General features: G+C 43.0%; 1 protein-coding gene across 1 annotated transcript in view; it reads left to right on the top strand.

The window, feature by feature from the left end:
* Positions 1 to 381: 381 nt before the first annotated feature.
* The window catches only part of LOC141111256 (indolethylamine N-methyltransferase-like), a 93,735-nt gene continuing 78,621 nt past the window's right edge, over positions 382 to 15,495 (top strand). Inside the window, exons 1-2 of the mRNA XM_073603399.1 lie at positions 382 to 568; positions 4,234 to 4,441. Of these exons, the coding sequence (XP_073459500.1) occupies positions 418 to 568; positions 4,234 to 4,441 (359 nt within the window). The 5' untranslated portion in view covers positions 382 to 417. The remainder of the gene's footprint in view (positions 569 to 4,233; positions 4,442 to 15,495) is intronic.

Here is a 15,495-nt window from a genome sequence, read left to right as displayed (position 1 = left end):
CTGGATTTTTGGTTGATATTCTGTCTCTAGCATTACAAAAATACACCTATGATAAAAAATTATAGACCCTTCATTTCTTTGGGCAAACTTACAAATTCTGCAGGGGATCAGATAATTATTTTCCCCACTGTATAATATTTGGGTGTTCTAAGTCATTTTCTAGCAAAAAATACAGATTTTTACTTGAAAACAACAAATGTGAAAAAAGCCTGGTCTTAAAGTGGTTAAACCTTTGCAAACTCAGATGGTAATCATACCTCAGTCAGTACTATGCACATGACTGCTTTATAAATATATTTATGATTATATTACAATAAAATGTAACCACCTTATTTCAAAGGAATATAAATAGAACTCAAACATTAAAGCTTAGTTGAAAGCAGAAATCAAAGAGTTGAAGTTCAGCATTGCAGGACGATGGATTCCACAACACATAAACTCTATCATGTACATGGAATGGATCCCAGAAGTCATCTTGATACGTATTTCTCTAATAAGGAGGACATGGTCTTTGCAGAGGATTCTTTAAAATTTCCAATGGCGATGTTTCACTATCAGTTCAGCAGCGGTATGTACAGCATAGATTGATGTTTTTTAACAAAAAATGTTAATAAATCTAAAGCCTCGTACACACGATAGGATTGTTGACCAACAGAGCATCAGACTTTTGTCTGAAGGGCGTGTGCCGGGAACTTGTCTTGCATACTAATGGCACATAATTGTCGGCCAACAAACACGAAGGTAGTAACATACTATGTGGTGTTTTAGCTCTTGAGCGCCACCCTTTGGGCACCTTCTGCTAATGTCGTGTTTGATGAGCATTGATTCCGAGCATGCGTGTTTGTATTTGGACTTTCGTGTAACGGACTTGTATACAGACAATGTGAAAATCTGACAACAGACCGTTGTCCACTGAAAATTTACTAGCCTGCCATCCAACATTTGCTGGCGGAAAGTTGGACAACAATTGTCTGATGGAACGTACTAACGGTAAGATTTTAGGCCAACAGTCTGTCACCACACACTTCCCTGACAAAAATCTCATCATGTGTACGAGTTTATGAGTATCAATAACATACATGGGAGTCCCCATAGCCCTGTCCTCACCAGGGGCGTAACTAGAAATAGCAGGGCCCCATAGCAAAATGTCGTATGGGGCCCCTTTGCAAACAGCCCCCCCCACAGCTGCCCTAGTGTCAATGCAGCATGACCTGTGCCCAATGCAGCGTGACCTGTGCCCAATACAGCGTGACTTGCGCCCAATACAGCCTGGTCTGCCTGTGCCCCATACAGCCCCACTTATGCAGAGGAAGAGGCAAGCCACCCGGATCAACAGAGAGCGGGATTGCCCGCTGTAATAGCTTTCATTTGAATTTCCTGTCTTCCCGAGGCTCATCGTCACATAGCCCCACCTCTTGGCCCGATGCCTTTGATGACGTCACATGTCCCGCATTGGATCGGTGTTCTGTCTATCAAAGGCACCGGGCCAAAAGGTGGAGCTATGTGACGTGAGCCCCGGGAACACTGGAAGTTCTAATGAAAGCTTCTACATTGGGCAATTCAGCTCTCTGCTGATACGGACAGCTCGCCTCTTCCTTTCCTCTCTCTTCCCCTGGCTGGGAGACTGTGCCGGCGGTGCTCTTATCCTCACTGGGCCCCAATCAGCTGCGAGCCCCATAGCGCCCGCATGGGTCACTATGGTGGTAGTTACGCCCCTGGTCCTCACAGCTTTCTATTTCTGGTAGAGGGGGAATGCTTTATTTCTTGCAAAAAAATCATGCTGTTTCTATAAAAAAAATATTCACCTCACTATGGACTCTTCCACATTTTGTTGTGTTACAACCTGCAATTGAAATTGATCTGATTGATATTTTATATCACAGATGTACATGAGATTAGATTGAATTTTCTAAATAGATAATAAAGATCAACACAAAAAAAGGGTTTCCTCTGGAGCAAACAATCTCCCTCTGATTTAGTATAATTGGTTGAATGAAGTCTACTTTTAGGTAAATAATGTTACTGGAGTAAGCAAGTCCAGGATAAGGGTTTAGACCAGTTCCAATCAAGGTTGGGTTCTAGAAATAATTTTTAGAAACTTCTACAGCGGGTGTTAAAAAGCATTTTCTTGTGAAAAGCCGTCTTGGGTGCCACTTCCATGGGAGGCAAACAACAACTTCAAGATTAAGCCTCTGTCCATTTACTCCATCCAATGGCACAATGAAGGGATGGAGAACTCCAACTTGAGGTGGAGAGGTCAACAGTGGCAGCCTGATCCAAAGAAGATTATTGTAAAACAGAATCATAAACTGGTACCACATTATGATGAGACAATAGCAAATCATAATTTATTTCTTATGACTGTTTTATTTGGTGAATATATCACTCTTGATCATTATATTATCACGTTTTATTTATTTGCTTGCAAAAGGTCAATTCACAAACATACAAATCATATTTGTTTTCTATCTTTAAGCCCCAGTTTACACTTGTACGACTTGTCATGCAACTTTGCACCCCAAAGTCACATGACAAGTTGCACCCCATGTTTTCCAATGAGTACTGTTCATATTTGTGTGACTTAAAACTCACGCACATAGGTCGTTTTTAGGAGCATCAGACTTTTTTTTTTACAGATTAAAAACATCTCTCCATGTTATTCTATGTGTCCACATAGGCTTTTAGGAGCTTTTGTTGTCATAGGCATTTTCAAGCTGCAAAAAAACCCCAGGGCCAGCGCGTTCTTAGGCAGCAGCGTTACAGCTATAAAAATTCCTGACGTGGCTAAATGTGTGTTAACGCTGTGTACAGCACTAAGCCCCGTCAAGCGTTTTTAAGCTGCAGTAATTGGATTTGGGAGTGGAAAATAGATGAGGGCAGAGAAACACTGCTAAACGCTAATGCAGCATGTAAGGGGGAATCCTGCAAACTCTGATGTAAGGAGGAACTCTGTGTGCATTAACAACATTAACACCAATGCAAAACACTTCTAAAAGTGCATTTTTCCTGGTGTCGGTATTGGCTTTGCAGCTTGTTTTTTTTTTAACGCACTGTGTGCATAAGGCCTTAAAGTCACAGCAACTTTAAAGTAGTTCCTGTACTAATTCAGATTTTCATGTGACATGAGGCCCATAGACTTCAATGTAAACCCTCAAAAGTCACATTAAAGTTGCACCTGAATCATATACATGTGTGTGCGACTTTGTAGAGCACACGCAGTCACATGGTCAAAGCCAAAGTTGCAATAAAGCCCCACTCGTCCAACGTGGCATCAAACTCGCATCAAATCACACTGTAAAGTCGCAGTGGAAATCACACAATTTTGAAGTTGCACAAGTGTGAATGGAGCCTAAATGATCAGAACAGATGTAGAGCAAAGTGACTGTTTCTCTGGAAATGGCCCTCTGACCCCTTTATACTCACCTTACCCTCTCTCTCTCTCTCTCTCTCTCTCTCTCTCTCTCTCTCTCTCTCTCTCTCTCTCTCTCAGTCTCTCTCTCTCTCAGTTCCTTGCTCATCTGGTGCTTTCATATATGGAAGATAATGTGACATATAAGGCTGGGCCTAGCAGGAAATCCCAGAACCATATTATATATTGGTTGGGAATAATTTTTTAAAGCTATTTTCATCTAGCACTGTCATTAAAGTAGTGTTCCGGCTGAAATTATACTTTTTAAATAAAAATACCCCTATAATACACAAGCTTAATGTATTCTAGTAAAGTTAGTCTGTAAATTAAGGTCTGTTTTGTTAGTTTATAGCAGTAGTTTGTTATTTTAAAAACTTACAGCAGGCCGTGGTCATCTTAAGTGTGGGCATCTGAAGCCAGACTGTATTTCTTCCTGGATCTCATCCTTGCAGATCTCGCACATGCTCAGTGCAGCACAAGCAGTGTAATAGGTTTTAGGTCAGGTTTCCATAGCAACGGCAGTGTCAAAGGAAGTTGCCGCCCCTCCCCAGAAGGCATTGCAAACAGGAAATGATGCGATGGGCCATGGCCAGGGAGGAGGAAAAGAAAAATGAATACAGCAGATATACAGTAGGTGCTGAGAAATTTTTTTTTTAAATATCCAATTCGTTTACAGTGCACAGTTTAGTGAGGGATGCTGAAGAGTTGTAAAAGTGGGTGGAACTCCACTTTAAATGCCAAATGTTATGAAAGTGTGAAATCTTTTTTTGGCAATGAAATTAGTTTTGGGTAAGATAACATCTGAATCTCTAATATTCCTCCAGGTCGAGTTGAGGGTACATTTTTGATTGACATCAGCCTTGGTTCCTGCATTCACCATCTTTATTCCGCCTCCAATTTCTTTAAAAAAATAGTCCTATTAAGATTCCAGGAGAAATGTATCATGGAACTGAACAGATGGCTACATGACCGTACTGGAGCATATGATTGGTCGCATACATCATCAGCCGCAGCTGAGTTAGAAGGAACGAGGTGACTTGTCCCCTAATGATTCATCACTTTCTGATTTTTGCATTTTAGGTTGCAGAAGATTATTTCTTTAAAGGCAACTTCTATTGTGTTTGAGTATATTTCATTTATTAAGTTGTTTAAAATACAAACTTTTTTTCGTGTTTTTAGTAGGTAACTTTAGAATATTGTATTTGAAATGTTAAAATCTATGTTTTCATCCAGCAGATGGAGCTCTCAGCTCTTTATAATGTTTGTATTCAGGCTCCCCTCATCTACTGTGCTGAAAAAGCCTATTCACATTGTTTAAAGTAGATGTCCAGTCAAGTCTAAACTTAAACCTGCTCTCACCCCCATTCTAAGCCCTATACCAGCTACTCTGTAAAGGAAGGATGTCTATGCTTACCTATTCTGAGGGCCCTCCAGTCCAAACTGACTACGGATGCCCCATAGTAAGCCTATGAGTGAAGAGTAATCACTGCTCAAGGTCGGTCTCCACCTGTACCACCTCCATGGCACACTACCAGGTGCCGGCCCTGTCCATTACAGGCTTCACAGTAGAGGAAAAGGGTCCATTTGGCCGCACATCTGATTAAATCACCTTAATTTAGACATATTCCGAAATAGACACTCCACAATGTACAATTGAGGGAAAATAGCACTAGTTGGTGTGCCATTTTCCCTCGATTGTACATTATGGAGAGTCTATTAGGAATATGTCTATATTAAGGTGATTTTATCGGATGTGTGGCCGATTAGACCCTTTTCCTCTACTGTGAAGCCCATAACGAACAGGGCCAGCACCTGATAGTATGCAGTGGAGGTGGTACAGGTGGAGACCAACCTTGAGCAGTGGTTACTCGTAATATAGGTGTATTAAAAAATCTCAGCAGACTTGTTTTTCATAAGCAGCTGGTATTGGCCCAATAACATGTAGAAAAGTACAGAGGTCTTGTACTTACTGTAATTGCTCATTAACCACTTGCTTACTGGACACTTAAACCCCCTTCCTGCCCAGGCCAATTTTCAGCTTTCAGCACTGTTGCACTTTGAATGACAATTGCATGGTCATGCAACACTGTACCCATATGACAATTTTATAATTTTCTTTCACACAAATAGAGCTTTCTTTTTGTGGTATTTAATCACCACTTGGGTTTCATAGTTTGTTATAAAATTTTGCAAACAGGTAATTTTTCTCCTTTATTGATGTGCGCTGATGAGGCTGCACTTATGGGCACTGATAGGCTGCACTGGTGGGCACTTATCAGGAGGCATCAATAAGGCTGCACTGATAGGTGGCACTGATAGGCGGCACTGAAGGGCACTGATAGGCGGCACTGATAAGTGGCATTAATAGGTGGCACTGATAGGCACTGGTAGGTGACACTGATAGGCAGCACTGATAGGTGGCACTGGTGATGCGAAACCGGTGGGCACTGATTGGCAGCACTGGTAGACAATGATTGGCAGCACTGGTGGACACTGATTGGCAGCACTGGTGGACACTGATAGGTGGCACTAGTGGGCATTGCTTAGCAGTACTTATACACACTGGTAGGTGGCACTGGTGGGCACTAATGAAGTGGCAGTGCCTCTCTGTGTAAGTGACCGATGTCCCGTTTACAGAAGCCAGTAATCGGCTTTTTTTTCCCTCCTCACATTGTTAGCGTGAGTAAAAAATCCGCCCCTTACTCCGATGTGTGATCAGCTGAGTCTCATTGACTGGATGAATAAGGTGAATATTTATGCATATAAAAAGAGAAAGGTAATAATAATTTCTATAACGAGATGTATTTTATATATATATTAAAACTGAAATCTGGGCAGATATAAAAGACTCAGATTAATGGAGCTCTGTAATCATTTTAAATGCAAACACTGGAAGTACCTGAATCCAACCTGTTATCCACCTCTTGCAGTCTCAGTACTACAGGACTGGAGTGTGAGAAGAAAAAGCAGCACATGTTCATGTGGTGATAGAAGGAAGGAGCAGAGTGACAGAGACAAGACCATCACTGTGCTGCTTCTCATATCACTGTCCAGTCACAGAGTGGGGAGGGTCCAGGACAACCTGCGCTAAGAGGAAGTGGGTTCAATGATCCCGGCCATCAGACCGAGGACATCAAGTGGCAGAAAAATGGTACTATGGGGGATATCTCTGGACTGAAGGTGAATATTGCAGAAAAATCTGGTTGTGTTATTTTATCTTGTAACATGCTATTCATCTTGTTATTTGTATCTGGAGTTCTGTTTTTTTTTTTTTTTTTCTTTTTTTTTTAATCCTAAATTGATAGATATAGTATAGAGTAGATATAAAATAAAATCATGTTTATTTGTATTTGATCAGAAATTAGTGGATGTGCTTTCCAGATCTGTTGGATTAGCTGGTGGGTATTAGAGTGGTGTATTAGGCTGCCCGTAGATGAGCGGGCTGAATGAAAAAACTGATCAGATCCCCCTATCCACACATTCAAGGTGGATGAATGAATCCTCCCTGCTGTGTCATTGTCTTCCTGCAGCACTGATCGAGCATGGAGAATTCAACAGGGTGGTTGTACAGAAGTCAATCGGTGGATAAACTTCTGTGCAACTACAGTGCCCATACATAGATTGAAATTCGGTCAGTCCCTGCTGAACCAGTCTAATTTCAATCCATGTATGGACAGCTTTAGATAGGAGATACTGAATAGGGATGAGCCAAACACCCCCCCTCAGTTCGCACAAGAACAAAAAAATTGTGTGAACACCGTTAAACTCTAAGGGACAAAAACGTGAAAAATCAAAAGTGCTAATTTTAAAGGCTTATATGCAAGTTATTGTAATAAAAAGTGTTTGGGGACCCGGGTCCTACCCCAGGGGATATGTATCAATGCAAAAAAGTTTTAAAAACTGATGTTTTTTCGGGAGCAGTGATTTTAATAATTCTTAAAGTGAAACAATAAAAATGAAATATTCCTTTAAATATCGTACCTGGGTGTTGTCTATAGTATGCCTGTAATGTAGTGCATCTTTCCCGTGTTTAGAACAACACCACAGCAAAATGACATTTCTAAAGGAAAAAATGTCATTTAAAACTTCTTGCGGCTGTAATGTATTGTCAGATTCCGGCATGGGTCCCCCCTAGTCCATTACCAGGCCCTTCACATCTGGTATGAATATTAAGAGGAACCCCGCACCAAAATTTTTTAAAAAATTGAGTGGGGGTCCCCCCAAAATTCATACCAGGCCCTTCAGGTATGGTATGGGTATTAAGGGAAACCCTGCACCAAAAATGTTTTTTAAAATGGCGTAGGGGTCCCCTCCCCCAAAATCTATACCAGGCCCTTATCCGAGCACGCAACCTGACAGCCTGCAGGAAAAGGCGGGTATGAGAGAGCGCCCCCCCTCCTGAACCATACCAGGCCACATGCCTTCAACATGGGGAGGTTGTTTTGGGGTCCCCCCTATGTGAATGGGTATCGGGTACATTGTACTCCTACACATTCACCAAAAAAAGGTCAAAAAAGTAAAAATGACAGTAGACAGTTTGGGACAAAAAAATAAAAATGTCCCGTGATGTCCATTCATCTTCGATTACAGCGTCCGACGTTCCCAAGAAAAAAACCCAACAAACCGAAAAAACTCCACCTCCATGATATGCCCCCCACCCGCAGACCCCCACAACCACCGGGCAAGAGTTGTGGGGTAGAGGCCCTTGTCCCCATCCCCATGGGGACAAGGTGTTTTGAGGTGAACCCCAAACCCCCCCCCATGTTGAGGGAATGTGGCCTGGTATGGTTCAGGAGGGGGGGCACTCTCTCATCCCCCCTTTTCCTGCCACCTGCTAGGTTGCATGCTCGGATAAGGGTCTGGTATGGATTTTAAAGGGGACCCCATGACATTTTTTTTTAAATTTTGGCACAGGGTTCCCCTTAATATCAATACCAGACCTGAAAGGCCTTGTATGGATTTTGGGGGGACCCCCACGCAATTTTTCTTTTTAATTTCGGTGCGGGGTTGCCCTTAATACTCATACCAGACCAAAAGGGCCTGGTAATGGACTGCCCCCCCAGTCCATTACCAGGCCCTTTGGATCTAGTATGAATCACATGCTGTTTTTTTCAATGATTTTTATGTATATTGCCGGGATCCGACACTACATTACAGCCGCGAGCAGTTTTTTTCTTTAGAAATGTCATTTTGCTGTGGCATAGTAAAACACATTACACAGATGCGCTACTTTACAGGCAGACTAAGGAGACTCCCCAGGCATGATATTTAAAGCAATATTTCATTTTTATTGTTTCACTTTAACCACTTGCCGACCGCTGTCAGCACATATACGTCGGCAGAATGGCACGGCTGGGCAAAGTAGCGTACCTGTACGTTACTTTGAATTTCCCGCCGTGCGCGCGTGCCCCCCGGAGGCACGCCTGCCGCGAGCTCCATGACCATGCTAGCGGGACCCGTGGACTCGATTGCCTCTGGGATACCCGCGATCGTGTCACGGAGCTAAAGAACGGGGAGATGCCGATGTAAACAGCATTTCCCCGTTCTGCCTAGTGACAGGACACCGATCGTCTGCTCCCTGTCATCGGGAGCAGCGATCAGTGTCATGTCACTGCTAGCCCATCCCCCCCACAGTTACAATCACTGCCCAGGACACACTTAACCCCTCCCCGCCCCCTAGTGGTTAACCCCTTCACTGCCAGTGACATTTTTACAATAATCAATGCAATTTTATAGCATTGATTGCTGTATTAATGCCAATGGTCCCAAAAATGTGTCAAAATTGTCCGATGTGTCCGCAATAATGTCGCAGTCACGATAAAAATCGATGATCGCCGCCATTACTAGTAAAAAAAAAATATTAATAAAAATGCTATAAAACTATCCCCTATTTTGCATACGCTATAAATTTTGCGCAAACCAATCAATACACGCTTATTGCAATTTTTTAGACCAAAAATATGTAGAAGAATATGTATTGGCCTAAACTGAGGAAAAAAAATGTTTTTTTATATATTTTTGGGGGATATTTATTATAGCAAAAAGTAAAAAATTGTCGCTATTTTTTTGTTTATAGCGCAAAAAATAAAAACTGCACAGGTGATCAAATACCACCAAAAGAAAGCTCTATTTGTGGGGAAAAAAGGACATCAATATTGTTTGGGAGCCACATCGCACGACCGCGCAATTGTCAGTTAAAGAAACGCAGTGTGGAATCGCAAAAAGTGCTCTGGTCAGGAAGGGGGTAAATTCTTTCGGGGCTGAAGTGGTTAAGCATCATTAAAATCACTGCTCCTGAAAAAACTGCAGTTTTTAAAACTTTTTTTGCATTGATACATGTCCCCTGGGGCAGGAGTCAGGTCCCCAAACACTTTTTATGGCAATAACTTGCATATAAGCCTTTAAAATTAGCACTTCTGGTTTTTCGTGTGTGTGGCTCCGCTGCAGGTGACAGTGTGGGCGGCTAGGTCAGTGAGTGGGCGGGTGAGAGAGGGGGGTAGCTGGGCGGCTCCGTGTGTGACTGTGAGTGGGCTGCTGGCCAATCAGGGAGCCAGCAGGCAGGGGAGCAGAGAGATGACATCATCTCTCACCACCCTGCAGCCTGCACCCGCCCTGCATCCCTGCAGTTGGGCCCTCACTGTGAAGGCAGCTGTGGGCAGCAGAGAGATTACATCATCTCTCTGCTGCCTGACTCTGGGACATAGCAAGAGACCACCTTAGCAGGAAAGTGACACGGCAGGTGCCAATCCGCATCTGATGACAGGCGACGTGTCAAGTGACAATCTGCAACATGTGTGTGACAGAGCTAGCTGGGAGAGAGACTTTTGGAGGGGACTGAATGCTAGCCTCTTGCCGATCGATCGTGGGCCCTGGAAGTTGAGGGAATGGTGCTCTTTGTGAGCTGTATGCCTGGGGACCCTTGAGGTGGTATTACTGTGGATTCGGGTCCTGGTCCCCCAGGACACACAGACTCTGGGGACCCTGGATTTGCCATATTAGAAATACTGGCTGATTCATAATGCTGGGACAAATACTGTTAGGAGATGCTGATGTCAATTCCAGCCACCTGTCTGTCTGTTGCCTGCTAGAATGTGAATAGTAAATAAGTCTAGTATGGGATCTAAGAGTCATTAGATCCCCATTGTTGTTTGTCTTAATTAACTCGGAGTTTGGTGTTGATTTGTGATAATGTTGATTGGGTTTTCTGAGCTACAAGATGGCCAGTCTCGCCTAAAGGTCATGTCTGAGTCATCTAGGCTGTCTAAAGGGATTAGTTAATTAGCCCATGTTAATTAGGTTTCTGGTCACAGGTGTATGTTCAGAGTAATATGAGCAGGAGGTATACACCTCTTCTTTTACTGTATAAAAGAGCCTGTATTCCTTTCAATAAAAGAGATTCCTGGTTGAACTTACATACAGCCTGCCTGGTGTTTGTTCTGAGCTACACAACTGGATTAGAATGGCACATAGCTGTAGTTCTAATCCCGGAGCATTGGATGACTCAACCATCGGACATGCGATCTGCAATCTGATTCTATAGCAGCAGAGGAGTGTCGGGAGAGTGGAACCGAGCGAGCAGGGGCTTGTTATAGTGTGGCAAGTGACAATCCGCAACGTGTGGCAGGTGACGTGGCAAGTGACAATCCGCAATGTGTGGCAGGTAACGTGGCAAGTGACAATCCGCAACATGTGGTAGGTGACGTGGCAAGTGGCAATCCACGTGTGGCAGGTGACGTGGCAAGTGACAATTCAAATGTGTAGCAGGTGACGTGGCAAGTGACAATCCACATCTGGTGACAGGTGATGTGGCAAGTGACAATCCGCATTTGGTGGCAGGTGACGTGGCAAGTGACAATCCGCAACGCGTAGCAGGTGATGTGACAATTCGCAGCATGTGGCAAGTGACAATCCTCATCTGGTGACAGGTGACGTGGCAAGTGACAATTTACAACGTGTGGCAGGTGACGTGGCAAGTGACAATCCGCAACGTGTAGCACGTGACGTGGCAAGTGACAATCCACAACGTGTAGGAGGTGACGTGGCAAGTGACAATCCACATTTGGTGGCAGGCGATGTGGAAAGTGACACACTCAGGGCTCCCACTGATTCTGCATTATGGTGAGTTGAACTTCATTTCATTTTATATTACAATGTAAGAATAGAAATAATGCGCTTCAATCATCCTGACACTACAATAACCATGGTGCCGTGATGATTGGAGCGCCAACACCAGCCATTTCCCCGATAAATTGCCCACAAAAAATGGTATTTTCTGGCAGTGCCCCTCCTGAGACTAGACTTTGGATCCGCCCCTGCATTGAATGACACATACAATTCAAAAAACTGTATACTTACCTGTGTTTCCTTTATTAACACGTAGAATATGTATGGCATAGATAGTACACAACAATCTAAAAACTGTAAAAATGACCTATAGTGTTTAAAGGAGCAGTCCAAGCTTGTTTGGCTGGGCTTCTCCTATGGTTTACAGGAATGCAATTTGTTTTGCACTCCTGTGACCCTTTTTTAGCAGAGAGTGGACTGAAGTCCGCTCTCTGCTGATGTCACGGATATCAGTCTAGGCATAGCATCATCCGACAATGGGAGTCAGGATCTGCCAGGTGCCTGGACTGACAGCCGTCTCAGCCTCTCAGCGATCCGCCCCTCCACAGCTCAGTGCTCCAATGAGCATGGAAGAAGATGAGGAGAGAGCTGTGACTGACAGTCTGCAGCTGTCTGCTCATTGAGCTGTGAAAACCGAGCGATCGGCGGTATTCGATTGCTCGGTTTTCAGTGCAGAGGATCTGGGGGACAGATGCATCATCGCATTGATGCTGCATCCACTGAGGTAAGTATAAATCTAAAAAAAAAAAACCCTTACTTCTCTTTTTATTATTAATATTGGAAGCAGAAGAGAAAACTACAGATCTTCCAAAGTCCACCATTGTAAGGGCAATAGGATTGACACTGTTATGTGTCAAGGAGGTAGCATAAGATGACCATATTGCTGCCTTAAAAATCTCCAATGGAGTGAAATCCTCTGCATGTTGCTATAGACCAGGGATCTCCAAACTACAGCCCTCCAACTTTTTTGAACTACACATCCCATAAGGCATTGTAAAACTCTGATATTCACAGACATGACTAGGCATGATGGGAATTATAGTTACTGAACAACTGGAGGGCCATAGTTTAGAGACCCCTGCTATAGACCAATGGTCTCCAAACTTTCTAAACAAAGGGCCAGTTTATTGTCCTTCAGACTTTAGGAGGGCAGGACTGTGGACATTTGGAGTAGAGAAAGTCTCGACATCAGTGGGAAATCAATGCCCTTATCTTTGGTGTCAGTGGGAGGAATTATGCCCCATCACTGGTGTCATTGAGCCCCATTGTTGGTGTCATCAGAGATAAATTGTGCCCCATCATTGGTGTCACTGGGAGCAATTGTGCCCCTTCATTGGTGTCAGTTGGAGAAATGATGCCCTATTTTTGGTATCAGTAGATGAAAGAGTGCCCGAAGGGCTGGATAACAGCAGGCAAAGGGCCGCATCTGCCCCTCAGGCCACAGTTTGGAGATCAGTGCTATAGACAAAGATAAAGCTGTCGTGAATATTCTGTAATACCAATTGGAACTTCCATGCCCTGGACAGAGTATGCCTTTTTGATGATTTTTTTTCTTGCCATGAGGAAAATGGTTCTGGAAGTCACTGGCTGTCTTTTGCATGGTCTTCATGGTAGTACAAATACATTTTCTGTGGCACCATATTCTGCTCTTTTACAGATAAATTTGGATGGTAAGATCATGAAGTTGGTCTATGATAAGTTAGGGAAAATTGGCAAGACTATTTCTTGATTTAACAACTTCCTTCCCCGGGCCAATTCTGACACTTCTCACGAACATGTAAAAATGTACATTTGTTTTTGCTGGAAAATAATTTAGAACTCCACAACATTATATATACCGTATATGTATTTTTAGCAGAGGCCCTATAGAATAAAATAATGGGTATTTGTGCAGAGGATTTTCAAACACAATTTTTTTTTGGAAGAAATACACTTTAATGAATTTACTTGCACGCAAACACAATATAATACCCAATTTTTGGTAAAATATAAAAGATAGTGTTATGCCGAGTAAATAGATACCTAACACGTCACACTTAAAAATTGCGTACAACCGTCTTATGGTGCCTAACTACGGTACTAAAAAATTCTCCATAGGCGACGATTTAAGCATCTTTACAGGTTACTTGTCTAGAGTTAAACAGAGTTACCTTTTACCTGCTAACCACTTGGGCCAGGTGAAGTGTGCAGCGGCTGGACTATCTCTTCCTATTTCTGCAGTATGCTTTGGGTCTGGGTGGACCTCTCCTCAGCCTGCACCATCCAACTCATGGGACCTTGACAACATGAGTGGGTACCCTTAAGCATTTATCATGGGTCACAGTGAGTACGTCCCGGTTCCCTGGTCTCTGCTTTGGTCTATTGTGTACTTATTGAAGCTATGCACTTTAGAGTCTTATTTCTATACAGGATCTTGCTGCTTGGCCAGTTTATATTTATATTTATTCTTATCTTCATTGCTTATGATTAATGCCTCACCTGAAGGCACTACTCTGGTGAATTAGTTGTCATCTCGGGCACATCCCAGCATGTACACAGGTCTAAACAATCTCAACATTGAGGCTACGTTCTTGTCTCTGACTGGATCATATGGACTGTTGTGAATAGTTGGACAAATTACATTTTTCAAGACTTTTTGATGGTTTATCTGCAAGTATAATGGTTCCTTGGATGTCTCAATGTGACACTTTGCTGAATGTGTGAGCCATGGCTGATATTATTAAGTTATACAGCTGGGGCACGTTTTCTTAACCCTTTAGATGCAATTTCCTGCACAATTGACCTTTGTTTAGAGGTCTAAATTTATCAGATTATTTTATCTTTCATTTGTATGTTCACTTTTTAGTGATGACGTATAATGTTTTACACATTGTTTTGGTAGAAGTTTCAGTACTTTAGCACGTCCTTACAGGGATTATCATATTATATTTTGAATACCAAACACTTAGCTTATTGCTTCCACTTAGACTTTTCTCAGTGGACACTCTGATTGGTATGCATGGTTTATTATGCTTCTTTTGCAGTGCCATCACATAGTAATCTAGAGTCCCAGGGCGAACATGCTAAACTGCGATGTTGAGATGTATGAACATTATGGGTGTTATTTACTAAAGGCAAATCCACTTTGCACTACAATTGCACTTGAAAGTGCACTTGGAAGTGCAGTCACTGTAGATCTGAGGGGGACATGTGAGGAAAATAAAAAAACAGCATTTTAGCTTGCACATGATTGGATGATAAAATCAGCTGTGCTTCCCCTAATTTCAGATCTTCCCCTCAGATCTACAGCGACTGCACTTCCAAGTGCACTTGAAAGTGCACTTGGAAGTGCAGTCGCTGTAGATCTGAGGGGAAGCAAAGTGGATTTGCCTTTAGTAAATAACCCCCCATGTGTCAGCAAAAATAACCCCCAACACAAAATTGAGCACTAATCTTCATGCTTACCCCTAAGCATAAACCTCCAAGTACAAATCTGCCCCCCTGCTGAAATCCCCCCCCTCTGAGCACAAATACCCCTCCCCCAAAAAAGTCACGCCTCCTACCACAAATCCTCTACCCCTCAAAATCCCTCCAAGTACACATACCCCCCACCCCACCTCACATGAACCCACAGTGCCCAGGGCAGCTGCCTGTTCTGCTCACTCCTTGTCCCGGGCCTGCTTTTTTGCACATGAACTTCCCCACCAGTGTAGCACATTGAGAGGGTGGTCTTGTATTTACACTAGTAATATTTGCATATTTGAGCCATTTTGAAGTTTATTTTGGATTATAGTCTATTCCACTATCAAGGAGAGTATCACCATCCTTTCATACGCATTTAATCAGATCAGGATTGAAAACATTGCTACCATGAGGGCTCGTGCACACCATACTTGCATGAAAAACTGATGGGAACTGAAGTGAAAACCGAGCAGATTTCACTTGGAGAGACATCAGTTTCACATCACTTTTCATGTGTGTCA

This window comes from Aquarana catesbeiana, linkage group LG10 (genome assembly GCF_042186555.1).
Source record: "Aquarana catesbeiana isolate 2022-GZ linkage group LG10, ASM4218655v1, whole genome shotgun sequence".
Lineage (NCBI taxonomy): Eukaryota > Metazoa > Chordata > Amphibia > Anura > Ranidae > Aquarana > Aquarana catesbeiana.
Note: the sequence above shows the minus strand (reverse complement) of the source record. Positions and strands in the feature narration are given on the sequence as shown.